General features: G+C 42.0%; 1 protein-coding gene and 1 long non-coding RNA gene across 3 annotated transcripts in view; one reads left to right on the top strand and one right to left on the bottom strand.

Annotated features, from left to right (window-relative positions):
* Nucleotides 1-1,795, top strand: part of LOC308583703 — a 58,698-nt gene extending 56,903 nt beyond the window's left edge. Inside the window, exon 4 of the long non-coding RNA XR_014006362.1 lies at nt 1,269-1,795. This is a non-coding gene — a long non-coding RNA (uncharacterized lncRNA). The remainder of the gene's footprint in view (nt 1-1,268) is intronic.
* PDE7B (phosphodiesterase 7B) overlaps nt 1-24,044 on the bottom strand; it is a 166,565-nt gene that overhangs the window by 118,099 nt on the left and 24,422 nt on the right. The window contains exon 1 of one of the 2 annotated variants that reach the window (XM_081187896.1): nt 15,524-15,914. The exons of the other annotated variant lie outside the window; for it this stretch is intronic. Coding sequence (XP_081044022.1) covers nt 15,524-15,544 — 21 coding nt within the window. The 5' untranslated portion in view covers nt 15,545-15,914. Of the gene's footprint in view, nt 1-15,523; nt 15,915-24,044 lie in introns of those variants that run through there. 2 annotated transcript variants of the gene reach the window in all.

The raw sequence follows: 24,044 nt of genomic DNA, 5'->3' as shown, positions 1-24,044 counted from the left end.
ATGCATTGTAATCACTGAGACTATCCCAACTGCCATTGCTGGAAAAGTAATTAAGATCAAAGCAATTAAGATTGTGTTAACAGCTCTGTTGGGGAGAAAACCTTGGTCTCAACCAAGTCCTAAAGTAATAGAGTCAAACTTGCCCATAAATTCTGAATCAGCAATTTCACGCTGGAATTTCACCTTGAAGTTCTTTTATTGAAAAATCGTGCCTTTTGGATAATCAGCATAATGTCATGAGATATTTCAGTCTATTTTTATTATACTATATTTAGTTTGGAGACAATTTAAGAAAACAACTGTAGACACATACTGTTATTATTGTGCATGGGAATGTAAATTAAAAAGAACATTATATTTGGTTGCGTTTTTAAAAAAGTTTGTGTTAAGCATAAATCTTGCAATGTTTGTGCAAATGTCACAGAGAAGAGCGCATGTTAGAAGCATAGGATTTAAAATAAAAGTTTAATAAACTGAGGGTGGGAAAGATGCACCTTAGATTGTTTCCCTCTCATTCCCTTGTGTGTCTTAAAAATGGCTTACAAATGGTGACCTAGCAATTCAGGCTATTTTTCGGAGGCTTACCTTTAAGACAGAGTACTCCATCCAAAACAAGAAGTAGCAACGAAGGAATGAATTTGGTACAGAAGCCAAGTGATATAGTCCAACAAAAGCAGCATTTCCCCCACAAAGAAGAAACACCTTCTAGAGATATTAACTAATTTCCCAGTCCCTTTTCCTGTGTAGGGTAGTCAGGTGAAAAAGAGGACAGGTCTTCTACACCTTGAACAGTTAAATAGAAAAGGAGGTTTACACGCCTGCAAATAGAACTCTGTTCACTTTGTCACCTGGCCACACCACTCATGTGCCCTTAACCTGATGTCTTCATGGAAGACAATCTTACTCGGCTGCGAGTGATCGCCAAAGAAGTCTAGACAGCTACCATTAACTTCTATTTCACAAAAATCTTTGCCTGATGGATTCTGCCAATTATGCTATTGTTAAAAAGCACAACACTTGATGTGCATGCATGCTTGTGTTCATAGAAGGGCTTAATCCAACTCCTTAATTCACCCACTCCCTTCCTGTACAGAAAGACCACTCTAGAGCACAGAAAGGCCCAATTTCTCAATTTTCCCCCCAATCTTGTGTGTGCCTGTTTACTCAGAGATAAGTCTTGTGGAGCTCAATGGAACTTACAGTACTTACAAGCAGGTCTGCAGAGAATTGCAGCTTCAAAAGTATTCACCTGTTTTGTATCTTTACAGGTTGTTTAAATTGGGCTCCCAGACAGCTAGCATATGAGTGCTTCACAGATACCGGTACTTCATGAAGCCATATTGCTGTCACAGAGGGTCCCAGCCATAATAAAAACCAACTGTGCATGAGGAAGGGAGAAACTAATCTGATTTGACTTACATCTGCAGCTGGTTCTCCAAGCATTGCAGCTTCACTGACTAGCTTGCAGGTGGCATCCTGCATAAACCCCACTGAAACCCATTGAGGATGAATGGCACTGACACTTTTTATAAGCATTTCTAGTGTACTCATGGAACTTTTAAAGTTACTATTTTGCATTATTGGTAGTCTATGTCCACAATTTTTCTGTTGTTTTTTTACTCACATTTACTATCCTAATTTGTGTTCTATATCATTGCTATAATACAGAGGTGTAAAAGCCATTATGGAATAAACTGAGGGAGGCTAGGGTATGCTGTTTTAAGAATTAGGATCACTTTGTTTTTCAACACCTTAATTTAGTGAGGTTGTTTCTGAATTTCCATTGACCTCTCTTCTTCTGGGTATCCATAGACAAATGTGTTTTCTTTTTCTAAATAAAATCTATATGAGTGTTTCTCTCTCTCTCTTTTGACTAAATATTTTTTCCTATGTTTACTGCCAGAAAAGAATGTTGTTGTTTTTAAATGCTTAGTAAACATAGCATTTAAACAATGATATTAAATGCTCAAGCTTGCCTTTCAATGTATCAAGATAAATGAGCCTGGTTCATTATCTTTACTTGGGTTTTTTTTGTATCAAATACTTCTTATGGAAGATCTTCCAAAAAGATAATGAGAGATATATTGTGGCAAATATTGTCTCTAGTAACATATGTGAAGAAGCTGTCAGGCGATCCAGACGTCTACAGAAGTTGCACCCTGTAGAAATTCTGAATGAGGGAGAACCTCAAAACAACCCATTGAAGACAGAGTGCACAGCAGCCATGGAATGCTGACTACCTGTTTGGAAGTGGGAATGGGAAACTGGATGGAAGGAGGAATGGAATGGACTATCATACAGGAGGGCATGGCTAACTGACTGAAAGAGTAAACAGAAGCACTTTACACTGTGACTTTTTGTTCTGGAGAGAACAATTATTTCTGTCCTATCATGAAAAGTCTCACTGTGACTAATGAAGGCAATACATGTCTGAATCTTCCAACTGACTAGAAGGAGACTTGATGCTACCAAGAAGCTGCTACTCAAGGTGGTTGTGGAATTTCAAGGGTAGCTTCAAGTACCAAAAACAGGTTGGGCAGAGACAAAACCAATCAAATGTAGAGTGGGCAATGGTGGTTTTCCCAAACTTGGGTTTCCAGCTGGAGTACAACTCCCATCATCCCTAGCTAGCAGGGATGATGGGAAATGTAGTCCAAAAGTAGCTGGAGATTCAAGTTTGGGAAATCCTACTCTACAACATCAGCTACATGGCTCTGGAAAGAAGCATCAAGGGCTTGGCAAATTTATGGAGTAGCAGGGATGTCTCGAGAGGGAGACAAAAATCAGGCACTTCCCAGGTCACAACTGTGGTTGCAAAGGAAAGGCTTATGACTTAATTTGCAAATGCTGACAGTCTGAATGCTGTGCAGGGGTTTATTTTCACAATGTTGCAGCAGGCCCGGAGGAAAGGCAGGAGGAGAGACAGAAGGGCAATGGAAGTAACAAATGCTGTTTGAATTATAGTAGCTTCCAAATGCTACGGAGCAACACAGCTAAGATCATGGTTGCCTTGTCTTTCATAACATGGTGAAGGAAGACAGATGCTGCAATAAAGTTGTGTAATATATAAAACCACTATACCAATTCAGCAAGCAGAAAACATTAATTGTGAGCCGGACAAGAAAGGGAGGCTTGTTTCTTTATGCTATTGGCAAAGTCCTAGAGAAACACTGCCTTCTAATATGTCCTGAGTAGAGTTAATGCTAGTGTTCATGGGGTTATATTTTCCATACGCTTCTCATTGTAAACACACATATTTCACAATGGTTTGTTTGGGGAGCTGTGTTCCCTTTCATTTCATTTGTCTGTTTTGCCTTGCCACTATTCCTAGCAGGGTGGGAAATGTATTGCAACCAAGCCATATGAACCCATTTTTCTTTTCTTTTCTATTGAATGCATATTGACACTCTTCTGCCTCGAAACACTCAGTCACCCTGAAATATCTTCACTTTGTTGGTATCCTTCTTTAACTATCAACCAATGCACATACTGGGACAAAATGAATTTGGAAAACGATTCTCAGGCAAATAATTCTAACTTGATAACAGCTTTGAAAACACTCAATAGTTTGCTCCTACTTAGAACATTCTTTCTGTTGTTCCCAAAAACTGATATGAAGATGTTTTTGAAAGATAAACATGGTGCAAATGATTGGGTTTTATGAACCACTACCTAACATTATTGCTTTAAATCAGCCTTTCTCCCACCAGCTGCTATCCATACGATTTGGACTACAACTCTCACCACTCCTGACCACTGACCATGCTGGCTGGGACTGGTGAGACTTCTAGTCCAAAACATCTAGAGGGCACCAGGTTGGGAATGGCTGCTATAAATCAAACTACTCTGCTGTGAAAGTCAGGGGTTTTTTTTTTAAAGCTTTCTAAGTCAAATTTTAAAAATGAAATGTGAAAGTGACTTGATTTTTAAAAAATAAAAACTGCACAACAGTTAATCAGTTGAAATTAGACATTAAAAATTAAACTTCAGTTCTAATTAGTCATTAAAAATATATTTGATATGAGGAACAATTCTCTCTGTTTCTCACTATTCATTTTTCTTATTTTCTTTGTTCATGTAAAACACAGTGTTACAGTACTGTTGATTCCTCTTGATGTTCTAGCATTTAAAGATTTCTAAGCAGTTTAAAGATCAAGAGAAAAAGCCCCCAATGGTCATGCATTATTTTCCTCTTTAAATAGCTATCGGACCTAATCCCCAAAGTGCTTTTTGTATTTGAGGGGCTCTTCAAAGAGAAGTCTGGCATTAAGAGGAGGGATTGGAAGGGGAACCCCATTGTGGGGAGGGGGCGGGAGACTGGTGCATTAGTACTGTACCTTCCTTATCCTTAGTTCCATTTCCCTTTACTTATTGCTCTTAGCCCAAAAAGCTGAGTTTTTCCAATTTGAAGGGTAGTAGTCAACAGTTTTACTCAGAGGCACCAACAAGAGAAACTGTCTTTGCCTTGAAGTATCTCCAAAGCTTGCTACACTACAAAGTGAATGGGATGGGCCCTTCTTGTTAATGTTTCAAGTTCTTTGTGCATGCCAACATGGTGAGAACAAGTCTACCATTCCCCTCTTAGTTCTCTTTAACGCACTGAGAACTTGGGGGCTGGTTCTCTTCACTTTATGCTGGGCACCTAGAGGGCAGCCAAATGCCAGGAAGAGATTTACAGCCACTGAGGACAACCTGGAAACTGCACTTGTGGATCCCCATATGCTTACAGTCCAAATTCCCATACTCTGAGGTTGTGAAGCAGACTGCTTTTAAAAACCCTTGGCTAGAAAAAAGGCACTGGTTCCTGCAGCTATGCATAGATGAGGTTTCTCAGCAAATCACAGTCCAAATCCTCACATTTGGTTTGCTTATATACATGTGCCAGGGAGATGGGATGGGCACTATATAGGCACATGAAAGCATCGTGTATGACATGGTCTTTGGGTATAGGATGCTTAAGTTCAAGTGCTCACACACATGAACATGTGGAAGCATTTCTATAAAGTCCCATGTGATGGTTGAAACATAAGGATAGGCACTGAATGACAAGCCCCTACTACTCCATATAAATGTCCATTTATAAAAGACAGAGGGAAAAAGTAACTTTTATCAAAAGGTTCTTGGGAGGGGTTAATGAGAAAACGATTCTGATGGACAATAAACTGATAAATAATAATACAATATATGAACGCATATGCTTTGCAATTTTAGAGGTTCTCAGAACATCAGAACAAGATTCCAGAAATAAAGCAAAAAGTCCTAGGAAAATGTTAATGTTAACTTATTTTTACTTTAGTAAAAAAAAGTGTTCAAAACTAATACATGGTGACATGTTTTTAGTGAAAACTTAACCTTAACAATCCATTATAAAAGCATGGGAACTAAAAAAAAAAAAAGTTAGATCATGATTTTATCTGACCCAACACTGCGATCTGCAACCAAATTAACATTTTGACAAAACTTAATTTACTGGATCATTCATGTGCATTGCGAATGGCACTTTTATTATTTGCTGGTTTGTTTGTTTGAATCTTGCACACCGCCTCGGGCAAATTTCATTTGAGAAGCTGATTAAAATAGTGTAAATAAATGATAAAGAACAAACCTGTGTACATGTAACCACATAACCACATTTGTACATATGGCCTCCCCCAATAATTTTTTGCTTCTGACTTACCTATCTTGTCTCTCAACCCAGTCAAATTTTAGATTGCAAGCTCACCAGAACAGAGAGGCCTCCCACACCCAACTCTACTGTCTTTCTTTTGTGCTTGTGCTCACTTTAAAGTACCAGATCTGTTGACAGTGTGATCTATATGACGGGTGGCTGAAATGTTCTCAGCTTGCCTTTTAGCCAATATCTAGGGAGGAAACCTGTGGCATTTCAGATGTTTGACTCCATCTCCCACCAGCTCCACTCAGCATAGCCAACGGTCAGGGATGATGAAAGTTGAAATCTAAAACATCTGAAGGGCACCAGGACTCCCATCACTGCTGTAAATATTATAATTTTTCATGCAACATAATAATAACAATATTTCACCTGGAAATCTGATTTCTTGGGGATTAACTGCATTCCAAACTGATATGGAGACAAAATAAATCCCAAATCCTCACTTGATGTCTTGTTCAAGCAAAACTTCCATTGGGAATAAGGATGGAATGATAATGTGAGATTTGGCCTAGAGCAGCAACTTTTCCAAGTAGTTGATTTTAATCAGCTCAGGACTGTTTATACAATAAAATATGACACTCATGGAACGTTTATATCCTGAGATAGTTCATAATGGGAATGTCTATAAAAACCCAGAGTCCTTCAGCAGTAGTTCTCACACAAAATTGTGTGTGTGTGTGTGTGTGTGTGTGTGTGTGTGTGTGAGAGAGAGAGAGAGAGAGAGCGCACAATACACCTTGATATGTCTTTCCTTGTATTTTCATAGATTTGTTCTTCCATTTTCCCTCTTTCTAGTAAGATCCATAATGGAGAGAAAACGATAGGAAAACCTATGATGAACATAAGATGAATCTGCTGGATCAGGCCCCATGGCCCCTCTAGTCCAGCATCCTATTCTCACTGTGGGCAACGTGGACCCATGGGAACCCTCAAGGAGGACCTGATCACAAGAGCCCTCTGCCCCTCCAGCAGCTAGTATTCAGAAGCATTACTGCCGCCAACTGCGGAGGCAGAACATAGCCATATCATAACTCATAGCCATTGAAAGCCTTGTCCTCCAGAAAAAGTTTCTTCTAAATGTTACCCTAATACTAGAAAAATTCAGCAGTGAAATAAGCTACCTAGTGGAGCTATGAGATCTCCCTCCTTGGAGAGATATTCAAAGTCCAGCTTTCAAGAAATGTTTGGTCAGGCATCTGTTGAGGATGCTTAGGCACATGATGTTCTATCTCTAGGACTGAACTCCAAATCACTACCGGTCATCTACCACATATAGCAGCTGTAGCATTGGGATTAATATCAATGTCCAGAGTTTATTAGAGAGCAAAGAGGACTCCTAAAAGCATATTAACCACATGTTGTAAATAAATATTCTAAAATGCAAAGTCCTAGCAATACCTCTATTTTTTAAAAAATAAAAAATTACAAACCACTTATCAACACTACTGTTTAGGCATCTAAGCTCCAGCTAAATAGGTAAAAGCATATTCCAGCCAGTTCTTAAATCCTATCTACTAGCTTGTAGCCTGGCCCTGCTCTGCTTTGCCTATCATGCTAAATATGTAAATAAGCATGTTCTTAGCAATTAAGATGAAGATAAACCTGCAACAGCTGAGTTGTTTGACAAAACTAAGGGCTCATTCCTACTCCCCTTTGTCTTTCAATTTCTTCCCTCGTCCCTAGGCACAGACCCAAGAGGTTTTTCTTGTGTTCCATCTGTTTTCCTGGGAAAACCTGTGGTTTACTGCTGAATGAGAACAAGCATCAATCCGCAGAAAACCTGATTGAAATTCGTTGTGATTTATCAATAAACCATGGGTTTTCCTGCAAAAGCGGCAGGGCAAAAGAAAAACCTATTGGGCCTGAGCCTAGAAACCACGGGAGAAATGGAAGTGTGAATGAGCTCTAATAGAGGTGGGATCATGGAACTGTCGAGTTGGAAGAGACACCAAAGGCCCAACCCTCTTAAATGCAGGATTCACAGCTATAGAATCCCTGACATATGGCCACCCAACTGCTGTTTAAAAACCTCGAATGGAGGAAAGTCCACCACCTTCCAAGGTAGTCCATTCCACGTTGAACAGCTCTTACTGTCAGAAAGTTCTTCCTAATGTTTAGTCGGAACTTCCTTTTTGTAATTTGAATCTATTGGTTCAGGTCCTGCCCTCTGGAACAGCTCCCAAGCTCTACTGGGGCTTGCTTTGGACTTGGGGGAAGCAATAGCAGAGACACCAGGTAGCAGAAGTACTTTCAACTACAGCAGGGAGACAAACATAGGAACAAATTCATTGCTCACACCTCTCCCTGACTCAGAAGCCCAAGGGTAAAGGAGGCAGCTATACCACCACTGTGCCAGGTTGTGTTCTCTTCCTCCTGCCTTTTTTGTACTTTAAAGAGTCCACTGAAAGGAAGGCACTTGCAGGTTTCACACACACCACTTCAGTTACTTTTGAGGTATCTCTCTCATGGTCGGAGTGGATGTGGGAAACACAGAAATGCAGTTTTTAGTGTGCTTGCATAACCGATGGCTATGCAAGGAGATGGATTTACATTTGAAATTTCACTCCAGCTTTCCTTTCCTGTTACAATAGGCACGGGGAACCTTCGGCTCTTCAGACGTTGCTGAACTACAACTCCCATTAACTCCAGCAAGTACTGCCAATTGTCAGGGATCATGGGAGTTGTAATTTAGTAACATCTGGAGGGACAAAGCTCACCCACACTGGTGTTAGGACTACCTTAAAGAGAAATGTTCTGTCATTTTCTTTTTTTAGTCCTCCACATGCCATTACACACACACACATATACATATACATATACATATACACACACACACACACCATAGTTGTATACACCTGGGACTGAGATTTTTACATTTTAACACTAATGGCATAAAAGTGTAGGAGGAAAGCCTTCTCATTCCTTCCACAACTCCCCTTCTCCCTCCCCCACCTACAGTGAAGATGACAAGGTTGTTGGGAAATCTTATCAGTTTCAAGGCTGCCAGTAAGCTTCACTTCACCATCCTCCCCCTGCCTCCAGTGTAACTGACAACCTTGGGGAAAACCTTGTCACTCACACTAGGGAATTTTTACCCATCCAGTCCGTTTCCCTGCCACCATAGCTGAAGAAAAGGAGGGGGAGGTTCCACCCTCAAAAGGGGCCATGTATAAGCACAAACACTCCTGAGCACAGCAACACTTAATTTTTATAGAAACTATCAAGGTATTAATTTCACTAAAAGACAGAGGGAGAGATTGCAAAGGAATTGACAGTGGGATAGACTAGAAGGATACCTATGGGATTGCATCTGTTTAGTCACAGGGTAATATGGACAGGCAGGTAATGGAGACTCATTCTGCACTGGTCCCAAAAATGTCCCCCTTTAAAAGCAGTTTCCAAGCTACCACACTTCCCTGGCATAGAGGCAGAGCACACATTTTGTAAGTCATAAAATGGTTCACTCACAAAACTCTTCAAATGTTGGATTCATGAGCTTTCGCATACAGCAATCAGAAAAGATGCACAGGCAGTAAAATGTTGCTTAGTTACAAAAGGTAAAGGTTTCTAAACTATTGGTAGTGAAAAACACTAGCTTCAGACTCTGTTCAGGTCTGAAACAAAAGAGGCTGGTTAAAGCCAGGCTCAGAGCTTCTTATATACTGAAGTTCACATGGGTAGAAAGAGACAGACAGACAGACAGACAGAGGCTTGGTGACCCATTTCCTCTCAAGGTGGGAAGTGATGACATAGGCTAAGCCTGGCCTGGCAGGACAACTTACTCCAAGGTTTAACCCCTTCATGCACTAATTAGATTCAAAGATGCTAGAGCTATATGAGGCTGGAACTCCACACAGACAACTCTGTCTTCATAAGATGACAGTCCGTAAAATCCCACCTACACCCATTTAATCCAGGAGGAAATCCAATAAGGAAAAAGGAGAAGAAAAAAAACTTTTGCCAATGGGCCATTTTTGATATCTCAATGACCTGCTTGCAACATTATGTCCCTGTCTAGAAGCACCTGAGGTGTGGTGACAATTTAGGCATGGGCACAAGATCTACCCACCTTGGAAGAATGGCAGATGAAGGTGATTGACTACATGGAATTGGCAGAAATGATGGGCAGAATCCGAAACCAGGGAGAAGAGTTGGTGAAAGAAGACTGGAAGAAATTTAAAGACTACTTACAGAAACATTGTAAAATTAATGAATGTTAGAAGGATGTTGGATAGAAACTAAGCGGTTTCCAGCTGTAATGCTTTAAGAGATATGAAAGAAAAAAAAAGGTTTTACAAATGGGTAAAAGTTTAATGGTAAGGATTTGCTGAACTAACAAAGCGAACTGGAATACAAAGAAGGGAGGTATGAGGAGGTCCAAGGAAATAAGTGTATGGAAGTTATGTTATTGAAAATTAATGTGTGTTTTTAACTGTTTTTTATTTTGTATGTTTATTTTTTTTTGTTATATCTTAAAAACTTTCAATAAATATCTTTTTTTTAAAAAAAGACAATTTAGGCATGGGTGACATTAATTTGTCAATTGGCAGTAATGAGCATTGACTGAAGTGAGGGTGGAAGGAGCACAAGGAATAATCAAAATGCTTCAAAATGCAAGGCTGAGTCTGGTCAGATAGCTGCATTTACAGCCCAGTATGTATTGCCAGTCCCAGCTCTGTCTGCCAACTGCACTAAAGGCTCATCCACTATTACGATTTGCCCCGTACTTTCAAGGCACAGCTCTGCACTTTCAAGCTCCGTGTCCCAGTGCTTTTTTATTTGTCCCGTCTCTTTCTCCACTCTTCAGCTCTTTAACACAGAATAAACTGCAGCTCAGGTTTCCTGCAGATTGTCATTTACTCCCCATTGGTTTTCAAGGGGGAAAGCACCAGGGCAAAAACAGAAAAGGTGTGAACCTATGCCTTGTAACATGGCACAAAAGGAAGTCTGGACAAGCCTACATCTGCCTTCCTTCAGACAAGTGCACTTAGGTGCTCATCCAACAGCATCTGCTGCTCGCTCCCTGTGATGAAAGGAGCAGGAGATTACAAGGTTGCTCTAGCAGTTGATGACAGGCACCTTGCAAGTAAGATAAACTTTGCAGGATATCTGTACCAAGCTAGTTGAGAATAGAGCTCAGTAGACGAGCATCATTTTAAAGACGTCCAGTGCTGCTGCACCAACCGCTTCCAGCTATAAACAAAGTCTCTGCATTGTTTAGTTACTGAATATATGGCTAGGATCCATCAGTGAGTAATAACGGGATCAATCAATTGTAAGCATGGGTCACCAGAGATCCAGCTGAGGAATAATGCACAAAGAGGCTGGATGAAAATGAGTTCAGACAGGAACAGGGTTAACAGGTGGTTCCTAAGCAAAAATAGATGTCCGTGGATAGTTCCTCTCAGAAGAAAAAAACGGGAGGAGAGGGAATAACTCTCTAACAGAGTACAATTGCTGACTAAGTTCAGGACATAAAAGCAGAACAGGCTTAGCACTGCTTTTCATCCATAAAGAATAACTATATGAAGCATTTTTCAGCCGCTGCATTTGCTACAGGAAACTGCAGCAGAGGACTCGGGAATGACTGGCACATCTTGTCTTGCTGCTGCCTTGCACATGTAATGCAGTTCTGAACGTTCTCATTTTTTAAGCATGTATTAAGGTCACAAAACATGATCTTTATTAAGGCAAATATTCAACTACACACACCAGTTTTATCGGCTTTACTGTTCACGTGGGTCAGGAACTGCAGACTTGATAATCCAGGGAGGGTGATGAGTTTATGACTGGGCCATGAGGACACAATGCTTACTGTGATTTCCTAGGCATTTGTGGGAGTGTGTCAGGCAGGGGTCAGGAACCTCGGACCTGGGGGCTGAATGCAGCCCCCGCAAGCCCTTAGGAGTCTCCAATGGTGGGTTGAATCTGGAAGATCCCAACGGCTCCTCCCCAACCCTGCTCGGCACCCAACCTATTGCTTGCCTAAATGGAGGAGAGAGAGAAGTAGCAGCCTGTGAATTTTGTGTTGCTGGTATGTAGTTTACTGTAGAAAGGAAAGACTCTCACTCACTTTTTGCCTCTGGCCTCAGGCACCACTGGCATGTAGCCCCTGGAAGGGTTGCCTACAAAAAAAAATGTGGTTCTCAGACTGAAGGAGCTGCCCCTGCCCTTAGGTAGGGCATGGCTGGTGGTAGGAAGCACAGAAATTTTAAAGATGGGCTTCTTGCACATCAATTCCAATCACCTATTGATCCAAATCTGCTTGTCTGAAGGCAATGTGGTGTAGTGGTATACGTGAACAAACTAAAACCATACAGAAGTTGCAGCTGAAGGTGTTATTAGCGTTTATCATAATGCATTTCAGCCTGTGCCAACCTCCCCAGAGGCTGAAATGAGCACATGTAAGGAAAGCTTAAAGGTTGCATTGCGTAAAGATAAATATATTCTCTATGAACTCTATCGTAAGAAAAATGGAATGCTTACATGGTGCTGTTAATATTCTCATACGGAGCTTTGATATGTTTAGGCTATGACATTGTTGGACAAAGTAACCAGCCCCCTTAGGGGTTGAGTCAAATCATTCTAATAATTTCATTTTATTCTGACATTTAGGATGGAATTCAACATCACACTCTTCCAGTAATTCTGTCTGTCCACGCATTGCATCTTGCCAGATGTTCTCCTCTCTCCCTGTCTTTGCACTGTTTTGTGGGTTCTCCTGAACCCCAGAGCCAATTTTGGAGGGCACAGGGAAAGGAGGGAATAAGTCCCCATTGCACAAGTCCTTGTGCAGGGCTTTTGCTGATAGGGATGGTTAGGTGAATAGCCCTTAGCTGGCTACCTTGTCTTAACATTCTAATGCTAAGTTTTCTTTCCTGGGGTCCTTTGGAACTTCCCTCCTCTGGAAACTGAGCAAACATTTGGCCTGGATATTATTCAAAGCACAACAGAACATATTTATTTGGGCTAGAGTTTGTTATTGCTAAGTTAGGTCATTAATTTCAATAGGTCTACATTGAATGAAACCTGGTTGAATACTGCTCTTTGGGTGGATATTTTTTTTTACCATTGTTGTGTGTCTACCTGACATCTGAGTTATACATTGTAATCAGCTCCTAGCATTTGGGATGCAGTGGACCAGAAATTTAAACAAATGACTGATCAGTGTTGTTTATAGGATATTTACAGTAACTAGCTAGTGTGTCCCAACAGAGTGTAATTTTGTTTCTGCATTTTGTTCTTGTTCCTGTAGTTAATATGCATATTAAGACATTTTATCATTGTTTGCAAGCCTGAAAAAGTTGCTCTGCTCAAGAATACTGCATACAGTCTCTTTGCAGACATTCTGAGGGCATGCAAAACATTTGTATAAAATGGATGCTTAGAAGAGGCAGAGTGATCCTCTAACCATATAGAAGACACACACGGGGCCCCAAACCTATTGAAACCAATGGAATTATAATCACAAATTGTAAGAACAACATGTTATAAAAGGCAATGGCTGATGCTGAAAAAGGTATCCTAGCGCTGAGGTCTTCTCCTGTCCTGTGAAATGTGAAGCATCTCTTTTCTCGTGATGCAAGGGCACAACATGATGTCTTTCCATTCCACTCATATGTTTCAACTGTCCCTATTCTAAATTGCTCACTTCCACTGAAGGGAACGAGGGAGCCCACAGTGGGATGACAACACGCCGTTGAGTAAGTGCTGCAACATGTTGTGGAACATTGGAGAGACGCACCACATGGTGTACTGATTTTTCAAGCATCTCTGCATCTTCTGTAACATTTAGCTTCTACCTTGGTTGTTGTGACTTATTTAAATCCATTCAACTCACAAGGACACAAGGATTTAAACAGAACTTAACCTCTCCTGATCAGCAGTCAAGACTTCTGGATGCTGGGGGGGGGGATTCTCTTCCCATTTACAATCCTCAGCACTCATATAGTATAGTGCCGCATTAGTTACATACCCCAATTAAACTTGCAACAGGGATGTTCAGGGTACAACCCTATACTTGCATCCATGGAAGCATGCACTGCTGAACACAGTGGGACTTGCATCAAAGTAACCTGTAAAGAATTGCACTGTTAATACTATCAGAAACTAGTGTCCTTCAGAAAGTTTGAGGGCTTCTTTCTTCTTCCCTCTGATTTCTCCATATTCCTGTTCCTGCTACAGTGATCATTTAAATTGAATAATGCACAATTTATACATAGCAGTTGAAATGATTCTCTTCAAAATAGTGTTTTTGAATTTCCGGAGCTTGCTAACATTTTTCAGTGTATAAGATCTACTGTAGACTGGAGAGAGAAGTGAGAGAAGCTAACAGTTCAGCTGATAAAAACTGACTGTGGCTGACAGGCAAAAAAGGAAGAAGGATGCCTTAACTCTGCATATGAAATGTGTCATTAAGCAATTTATTAATGACAGCAGCCTCTTTGTTCTTGCAGCCATCAGTGAAGATACAGCAAAGGAAATGGAGGAGCTGCAGTTATGCATTTGCAATACACAAAGTCCTTGTTTTTCCCACCAGGCACTGCAGGATAGCAATTGTCCATTCACAGCACATAGCAGATAGTCTGCATTTCAGAGCTAATATTTTACCATTCCTAAGCTGGCACTTATGAATCAAGTGCAGTTATTTGTTTCTCTCCCCCCCCCCCCGCAAAAAAACCCTTCAAAGTATATTGCTGGGGTGACCCATCCAAGGTTTCTGAATTCGTAAAAGCAAAATGAGTTTGAAATTAAGAACAATAATTTTCAAAAATGCAACACGTCCCTCCTTCCAAACAGCTCACAGAGCTTTCAGAGTGATGAAACCTTGCAATGCCTTCAGACAATACACCTTTCTGCCATTATATACGTGTGTGTGCATCATGGGCTATTTGGGCAGGATTTTAAACATGCATCTCTCTGGGAGTAGCTCTCTCAAATGCATGTTGCAGCCACTCTCCTGAAAACAATGTGAGTTCTGTTCAGCTGAACCACTGCTCCTGCTCCCTGCAGCACTAGCAGGTCACTTGAATGCTGCAGCCACCCTCCAAGTTAAGAGTACAGGCTGTTGTTTGATGACCAGTTGAACGTATATGTCACCAAACAGTCCTGAGAAAATGCTGTTCACTGTTTTGCCCTTCAGCTAGCTGTTAATATGTTATCCCTTTGTTGATAGTTTCAGCACAAACCCTTCAATGAAGTTAAGGAAACAGAGGAGCATTTGTAACCTGCTAAAACACCCAGAAGATAAAGATCTGTAACATATATTGCTAAGAAATATTTTTTTATTTGCATTGCCATTCATTTCTCCCTCCATCGGTTAAAAACACATGATATTCCTAGTTATCTGTTCCAGCACATTTACAGCAGAGTCCTTTTCATGTCTACTCAGAAGTAAGACTCGTTGAGTTCAGTGGGGTTTACTCCCAGGTAAATGGGTACAGGATTGCAGCCTCAGTTACCTGTAAAGCTTCTCTTTTTCAAGCCACTGAAATGCTTAAGAACTAAAGGGGGAAGAAAGCTCTCCTAATGGTCATTAAGTGTTACTGTCCCAGAACCTTTCCTTTATCTTTTGCACTCAGTTCAGTTACAATTCATGCAAGTTTCCGTGGCTTAGGACAATACCAACAACGATGAAAATGCAGCCACGGATATTTAAAAAATAAGCAAGCAGCAGTTTTCTTAGTGAGAGCCATCAAGGTTTTCTTCCAAACACAAATATCACCTCTGCTACTAACTTTGGCAAACGCAATCTCTCTTTCTCTCCTCCCCCCCCCCCTTCCTGCAACCTTTAAAACAAACCTTCCCACCCATGATCATGCCGTTTCTGAGGATTTGCTATATACATACCTCAACCATTAAACAAGACATTTAACCATAGTGGCAGTTCTGTGACCTTTGAATGCTGCGAAATCTGTAAGCGGCGCAGCTTGTTCATGAAGACTTGTGCTGCAGGAGCCAGAAACTGCATTCAGGATGAAGCAAATAATTGAGGGAGACGCGCGAGAGGAGAGAGGAAGGTGCGCATGGACATGTGCAACGGGGTGGGTGGAATGACCAAGGAGACAGGAGAGTGCCAAAGAAGCAGAAAGAGAGGAGAGGCTCTCCGCAGAAGACGGCGGCGGCACTTTCCTGCCAGACGGGTGCTGGGATAGAGCGCTCAGCTGGGGCTTTGCTGCAGTCTCTGAGTGGCTGAGTGTTCAGCAGCAGCAGCAGCAGCAAGTCGAAGGCCAGTGCCGTGCCTGGCTGGGAGGTGCTGTCAACTGCCACAGGCACAGCCGAGCCGGCCAATCAGCTTGCGCCCTGCGAGCTCGCTAGAGTGAAGCCTGCTCTGTTTATGTTTCCTCGTTTCAAGAGTGACGTCAAAGGGGTTTAGTTTTTCCTCTGCATGTGCTATTAATTTTAAAGGACTACTATGGGAAGAATGTGGCAGTGATTTCGGCAGGCTACCACCCTACTCTAGAAAGAAACCAGAGCTGGAGGTGTCCCCCCCCCCCCACAACCCTACCCTCGCCAACAGATTATTCTTTTTTTAAAAAAAGGGAAAGAAAGGAATCAAGATCTCACTTAGAAATGTTTTTCCAGTCAGCTTTGCTGCCAGAGCGAGCTGATGAATGCCAGCAAAAGAAAAAGGCTTCACATATAGATTTGTGTCGGGACGCAAGACTGCACGTTGCAGGGGTTTGATGGAAAGAATCTAAATCAAAAAGGAGCTTTGGGCTATGTGCGCACATTTTATTCTAGAATCAATGGAGACTGGGTATTTGGAGGGTTGTTGTTTTTTTACATAGTCTACACAATGTCTAGATTATTTTGTTGGTGTTTTGCCCAAAAAAGTGCTTCTTGAGAAACTGATTTCATGAAAAAGTAAAAGCTCATTGTAGATTGATGCAGTACCCTGCAGTGTGTACATGGGCGTAGCCAGGATTTTTGTTGAGGGGGGCAGGACTTTGGGGGGGACAGAACCAATGTGACTGATCAGTTACGTATGTATTTCTATTGTTTTTCTATTCTACTGCGCCCTTCCCCCCCCCCGCTACACCCATGAGTGTGTCCACTTGAAAACAGATGAAGGTAGTCCCATCAGTGGGTATACCTGATCAATGACTTTGTGGGTAGGTGTATACTAAGACTGCAATCACCGCTTCCTTCTTCATTCACCTGGGGCATATGAAAGGAGGAAAAGGCACAGACAACCTCATCAAGGCAAGGGCTTTCAAATGGATCTGTTCTCATTCTGTGTTCTGTTGTTATATATAACATATATCCAAGATCTATGAGGAAGAGCTGAAGGAGGACTTGGATCTGAAATGTCACTGTACTTCATGTTTGTTACTTCTCTGGACCAGATTTCCCATGCTTGAATGTTTCTGGTATTTGTTGATATCAGATTTATTTGTTTTTATTTCCAAGGATTTGACAAAAATAACTGTTTCTTAAGTTTTACTTATCAACTTCAAAACATGGAAACTAACACAAAGTCCACATTCAAAGCCCCAGGCAGCACTCCATTTTTATGAGTAAACTTGACTCCAAGCCACAGAAAAGCTGTAGGCGGTGAAGGTCAACTGTAGATGAAGGTTGTCTTCCACTTCCTAGCCACCATGGTGCGTGGGTGTGTGTTGGGGGGCTAGCAACTGTATTCAGTGGCAAAGAACAAGGAAGCAGACCATATACTGACACTCTTTAACTTGACGTTCACATGGGAGAATGAGGAAATGGAGGGAGAAGGAGGAGAGATTGCGTAAGAAGACTCAGTGGTCCATCAGAGCAGTTCCTGGGCCTGCAAACTGAAGAGAAGGGGGGGCACTCACAACCATAAGATCCTCCTCCTTCTTCAGATGTGGAAAATGCACTAAGAGTGAGATGCCCTGGCTCTCTCTGGGTAAAGCATTCAAACTCAGATTATGGTTTCTGCCAAAAACTTCCATGCTCAAATCAGTATGGTTCATGAGCAAGGCACAGGTTAAAGGCACAGCAGGTGCAATATGTTGGCTGCTTAAGCTAAGATGCTGATCCAGTCATTGACACATACCAGGGATCCCTATTGTAAAGTAATGGGGCGGGGGTCAAGGGTTTAGTGTGGCAAGTGAAGCATGTCTTTGGACTGGGCAAGCAAACGGTAACTCCTTCTGGTGGGTTGGACCTGAGCTGTCCATTCATGCCCGTGCTGGCAACTCCATGTTCTAGGCAACCTGGCATCGGATGCTCCTCCAGAGGCAGAGGCTCACTAGTAGGAACTGGAGGGAACGGATGCTCCAGCAGTGCAGGGGCTATGGGCTGGGGTGGCATGGGCTGCTTGGGGGACACTCTACTTGATCCCTCCCCGGGATCAGACTCCCCAGGTTCTCCCCAGGCAACTCTGATGTCTCTCATGGCCCATCTCAGCCTGCTGGATCCCTCCCTGGAATAATTGGCTTCCAGCTCCTCAGGCTTCTCCCACTGTTCCTGCTGATCTGACCAGCCTCTCCAAGACATCTCCATGAGACTTGTGACACTAAACTTGTACAAAGGCCCAACTGATGGTGTCTCTGCTAATCTAATTGTAATCAGAATGCAACATGATATTTCAGCAAATAACAGTTGCTTTTATAGCTTGGATACCAGATCTTTGCAAAAATCTAGAAGGTTTAAAGCTTAAACTCAGTGCATAAGTGCAATTGGAAATTGTGTGAGTTCCTGTGATACATATTGTTTGTTTGTTTGTTTCTTTAGTAGATATGATTGTGGCAATGAAGGAAAGTCCTTGGCAGTGCTAAAGGGAAGGTGGTGATTCTACAAATCCTTTGCTTATAATACAGCACTGGATTAAAGTATTTGGAAGTCAGATTGATACAAATGTGGTACAAGCCGGGTGAATCAACACCATGTTTGAGCTGTAATAAATAGCCATGCATAGACATGTCATAATTTGGAAGCAGAGAATTATCTCTGATACATCTTTTAGAAAGCAAATGTGAATGTTAAAAGAATCCTGTGAACTGCTCCAGTTATGCTGGAGGGGTGAAGTGGCAAGACAAATTTCCTTAAAATCATAAAGCACAACTGGATTGCTTTAAAAATCCTTTATGAAATGTCTCACAGGTTCAGTAAAAGCTTGTTTCATGTAATCTCCCAAGGGAAACACTAAAAGGTTAAATCTTTTATGTAAAAGTTTCCAGAACAATTTTGAGTATTTAGAACGGATGGTTACATTTCTAAGTAGATATACCAGATAAAAGCATATTGTCTACTGTAACTTGTAAGAGAATAACATGTGAGATTTGAGGCAGAAAGAAATAAGGGTACATCTTAGCATAGGGGAAATAAATGTGGCACTAATCAACAGATATCAAACTGCTGCTGCAAAGGCATTGTTCATACTACAAATTCAAGCATAGATCAGAACAAACATTTTGGTGGCATTTCCCCTCAGCCCTCACAGATAATTTATAGATTCAAAAATGTCTGAATGCTATGGACTCCTGTTGGTTCATCATTAATTAGTGAAGAAATAATTGCAGAATAGATTAGAGATGGTTGAACAGGCCACTGACTTGCCTGCTTCATAAATCCATTCACATGCTCAACTTTTCAAGTCAAGGAGTTACCCCCAGTGGGTCTTTTGACCTCTCAGCTTGAACAGTCAAGCAGCCCAACTTCTTGCCCATTCAAATTTCTGTTGCATTACACTACATCATTCGAGGGCAAACGGTGGTTTGCACAAACCACAGTTTGACACGTTCAGATGAAATGAAAAATCTCCTCCCTTCATGTGCAGGGGAATGGTGGAGGGAGGACTGTACAAGCCTGTAGCTTGCCACTTCTCATTCTTGTCATAAGCAACCATGGTTTGTCATCACATCTTCAAAATCCATATTGACAGGAACCCTCTTAAACCAGTGGTGTTTGTGGTACTAAATTAGGAGTAACAGGAAACTTTTAAATTTTCTAGATTTGGACAAACTTTTGGTTTCATAATTGTTCATGTACTAGACACAGAGGTTTAGTCTTAGATATTTCGATTTCCATATTATTGAGTATAATGCATTATTAAATCAAGACTGCGCTGTTACTTTTTGCACTTATGTTTACGTTTGTACTCCAAACTAATTTGTACTCTGTTTATTATATGGTTAATTTGCTACATTTTGAAAAACACAAGTAAAAAACCTTTTTTTAAAAAAAATGTCCACATACATGAAGCAGTGGCACGTGTGTGTGTGCAAGGACAGTGGCACCCTCCCAGCAGCAGTACTGCTTGCCACAATAGGGATGGGACAGGGCAAAGTGATCACAAGGTCAAGGGAGTTCCAGGTTGATGGCAGTGGCCTTGCAGATACATGCACCCACTGCTTGCACCCAACCTGGAGTTCCCCCAACCTTGCCCCCATGTCTCCCCATCACCTTCCCCGCGGATGCAGTACTGGCACCCAAAGTACACCACTGCCGCTCCGTTCTCTCATGCACTGCTGTTACATACATGATTGAAATATCACATCATATTGTTGAGTTCTGTTGGGATCCTCACTATTGCCCTCCAGTTTCAGCAGTGGAATTTTTTGGTCAACGTTCTCAAGACAACAACCCCTCCCCCATACTGTTTTGCAAAGAGTGGATGTGTTCATCGGTGACAGACATCTCTTTTTACCTGCCCTAAATAATGTATAATTACAGACCCTCCAAGTGTCCCTATTTTCCAGGGACGTCCCTGATTTAGAGAAGCTGTCCCTATTTCTGATTTGATCCCAGAATGTCACACTTTTCCTTAGGACGTCCCTATTTTCATCGGAGAAATGTTGGAGGGTATGTTAGCGTTGGGGTGGTTTGTGTGCCAGGAAGGGTTGCACAGAAGGAGGGGGAGGGGGAGGCATGGACATGGGAGTGAAGGTGAAAATGGGGTTGCAGAACAGAAAAGTGGCTTCAGAAATGGAGTTGGGAAGGTAAAAAACGGTTGCATGGGGTGGGAAGGGGGTTACTATGGGAGGAGTGGCAGGGAGGGTTGGCGTGGGACGTGTGCAGGGGTGCAGTCCCTACTATAATATAAAGGCACTGGGTGCATTTATAGTGGGGAATTTGGGCCTCAACATCATGCTAGTGATGGTCTTAGTTTCATACCCCAACCATTAGAGTAGAAGCTGAAAGGTCAGAGTTGCAAGTACTAACATGAACAGCCACTCCCAGGTAAGGCAACACCACTGAACTTCCAGCTTACTACGTTAGCTCAGTAGTTTATTATTACATGACTGTGTGATGTAATACAAATTACCACTGCCACTCCAAGGTGGTAGGAAGGAATGCAGCTCCCTGGGATCAGGATTCTAACTGGCTGGTTATTAATACATGGAATGGCATTAACTGATAGCAGGGGATGCAACCCTGTGACTAGTGTGCACAGAATTGCAGGCAATAGCTGGAAAGAGTCATGGCTGGCTGGCCGTCATGACAAATTAATGAAAGACATTAAAGTAATTGTACATGGACCCCAACTTTCCTTCCATGAATGTAGCACAGTTCTCCCTTTTCTTTGCTGCATCCCCCAGTCCTCCAATGCATCTTGTAAATGGCCTGCAGCTGAGCTATGGGCCTTCTCATTCATTCATTCAATTTATATACAGTCTCTATACCCGCAGGTCTCAGGGCAGTTCACAAAATAAAATCACAATATAAAACCACAAAACATACAATCAAAATAAAAGCAGCAACAACTGTTGTTGTCACTGTCTTTCTGTCTTAAAAGCTAAACATACCTGCTTTTTTCTTCCTACCACACCGAGGTGCCCAAGGAAGCTTTCAAAGAGAGAAAGAGGCATGTTCCTTCTTATTGCTGTGCTGGTTGCACCTGCTGTCTCTTCCCTGCTGCTGGCAACACAGGTGCAGAAAAGGCTTGCTAGCTTTGGGAAGCCATGGTTGTCCAGCCCAGCTGGTAAAGAGAAGGCCCTTGAGGAAGCTGCTGTTCCTTTAAGAGTTGCATAGAACCAAGAATTTCACCAGGTGCAGTGTTTCCCATGCTTTCTGACAGAAGAAGGCAGCAGGTGGAATTGTCCTTTCCATGCAAGGTTGCAGGAACTTTTTCAGGGGGTGGGGAGCGTCTGAACTAGATGGCTTTACACTTTATCCCAGAAATCTGTCTACAGAAGCAATGCCTTCCAAAGTGTTGTAGCACCTCTACACAGCAATTGGTCTGGGCAAATGCCTCCCACTGGCTTCAGTAGGAGGCTGTTCCCAAGCCAGATTGCTGGGGGTGAGGGCAGGAGTTTGGATATGCCTGTGTATGAAAGCTGGAGTGGCCCTGCCCACTTTTGCATTGGCCCTGCCCACCAGTGGCATGTGGCTTCCAGAAGGCAAGCCATGAGGAAATGCATCTGTCAAGCTCAAAAAGATTCCCAGCTCCTGCTTTACACGGACACAGACGAACATGTCTCTGGAAGCTGGGAGAGAGAGAATCTGGTGCCCTGCATATTAACCAATTTGGGCAGTTGAAGTGCAGCTAATACCCCTTGCTCGCATCTTTATCATGATTGTGGCACTGTTCTTCTCCAATTCTGTCCTCATTTTATTTCTGAAGTAGGAGGGTTCAGCGCTATTTTTCTAGAAAAGAGGTGCCGGAGCTTGCCATGAACGCCTCCCTTGTTCTCTTATAACAGCAATGGCGCCCACCTGAGAGGTGCTGGAACTGAGTTCCGGCGAGTTCCGGCTGAAAAAAGAAGCCCTGGGAGGGATCATACCATAACAGTCATATAATTATTGCGTAACAAATATAAAATGAAGAAGTCGTGTTCACAACTAAGAACCAACATTAAATGTTTTGTTTAAAAACCATAACCAAAATGTAATGACTCTTCTGTACACAAGAAAGTAATAATTATCTTGTAGTGAAAACACAAACCAAAGGAAGAATAAAGTGTGAGAGAACGGGTAGGAGTGTGTGTGTGTGTTATGAAAGGACTAAAATGTGAATTAAAGGCATATGTTGACTGAAATCATTTGAGCGGTTCCTGATCTATAATCCTAAAGGCAGACTATTCTATCAGCAAGGCTCATAATCGGGCTAAACATGACCCAGATTAAGACGAAAGCTCTTGGCTAGCAGGGAGAAGTTGAATTGTGCAATGTTCAGCGATTAACTCAGATTCACTATAGGGATGAGTGAGGATTTTACAGTCAATCCCTTGTGAAAGTGGTAGGTCAGCATGACTTTCTTCGGGACAGAGGCAACAGAGTCATATTTGTCATGTGTACTCTGCCTGGAAACTTGCTGCCATTCTTGATGCACGGAAATGAAGTTTGACAGAAAACCACTCGTCTGAGTCAAACTTCACAGTCATGCTTTTCTGACACAAGCTATTCGGTGATCTTCATTTGCAAAAGTAGCATAGTACAAGAGCTAGTAACTCACCAATCACACTGGCTCAGTATCATTTTATTTCTAGCTCACATATGGTATTGCCCTTATACTGACAAGTGTAAGAATGGCTACCAGTTCTGTGGAAACAAAGCTTGGTGGTCTCTAATCCTGGTTTCCAGTCAGTTTAAGAGTCAAACAACACTTGATATTTTGGTGTTTAACCTGAGGGTTTTCTAAAAACGTTAATAATAATAATAATAATTTATCATTTCTACCCCGCCCATCTGGCTGGGTCTCCCCAGTCACTCTGGGAGGCTTCCAACAAAAGATTAAAATAACATTAAACCATCTGTCATTAAAAACTTCCCTAAACAGGGCTGCCTTCAGATGTCTTCTAAATGTCATATAGTTGTTTATTTCTTTGACATCTGACAGGAGGGCGTTCCACAGGAAGGGTGCCATTACTGAGAAGATCCTCTGCCTGCCTCACTGCCTTCTCGCAGTGAGGGAACCGCCAGAAGGCCCTCGGCACTGGACCAAGGGCCAGTACCAGCTGGGTAGACTGATAACTATCAGGATCAGAGGAAACCTGGAAGGGGGATTTACTGAGGAAGAGGGAGATCCTGAGGAAAATCTCTTTTCTGAAACTTGTATTGAGAGGAAATTTCTCATTGGAACCAATGACAGAATAACATGGACAGGCAGGATCGCGGGCCTTGTTAACTATGCTTTAGGATGCTACAAAACATTCCTTTTGATCTTGACTAAGTTTCTTTTGATCTTGACTAAGAATCTCTTTGCAGGGTATTCTTTAAGACTTTTTTTGCCTCACTGAGTTGCTATTCCCTTTTTCTGTCATGCTGACAGTGTATAATGATGAAATTTCTGTGTTGCTGTTCTTTAATGACACTAGTGATATCATGATAGTCATTTTCTGTTGGTATCCATACACACTTCCCAGGCTTGTGCCCCCACGTCACTTTCGTGCTGCTAATGCAGCCCTTTGACTTCAACCTGGGGGGACACTCCATTGTCTCTTGACAA

Source organism: Podarcis bocagei, assembly GCF_964188305.1.
Source record: "Podarcis bocagei genome assembly, chromosome: 3".
In the NCBI taxonomy this organism is placed as follows: Eukaryota; Metazoa; Chordata; class Lepidosauria; order Squamata; family Lacertidae; genus Podarcis; species Podarcis bocagei.
The sequence above is the reverse complement of the archived record's forward strand: the minus strand, read 5'-3'. Positions and strand labels throughout refer to the sequence as shown.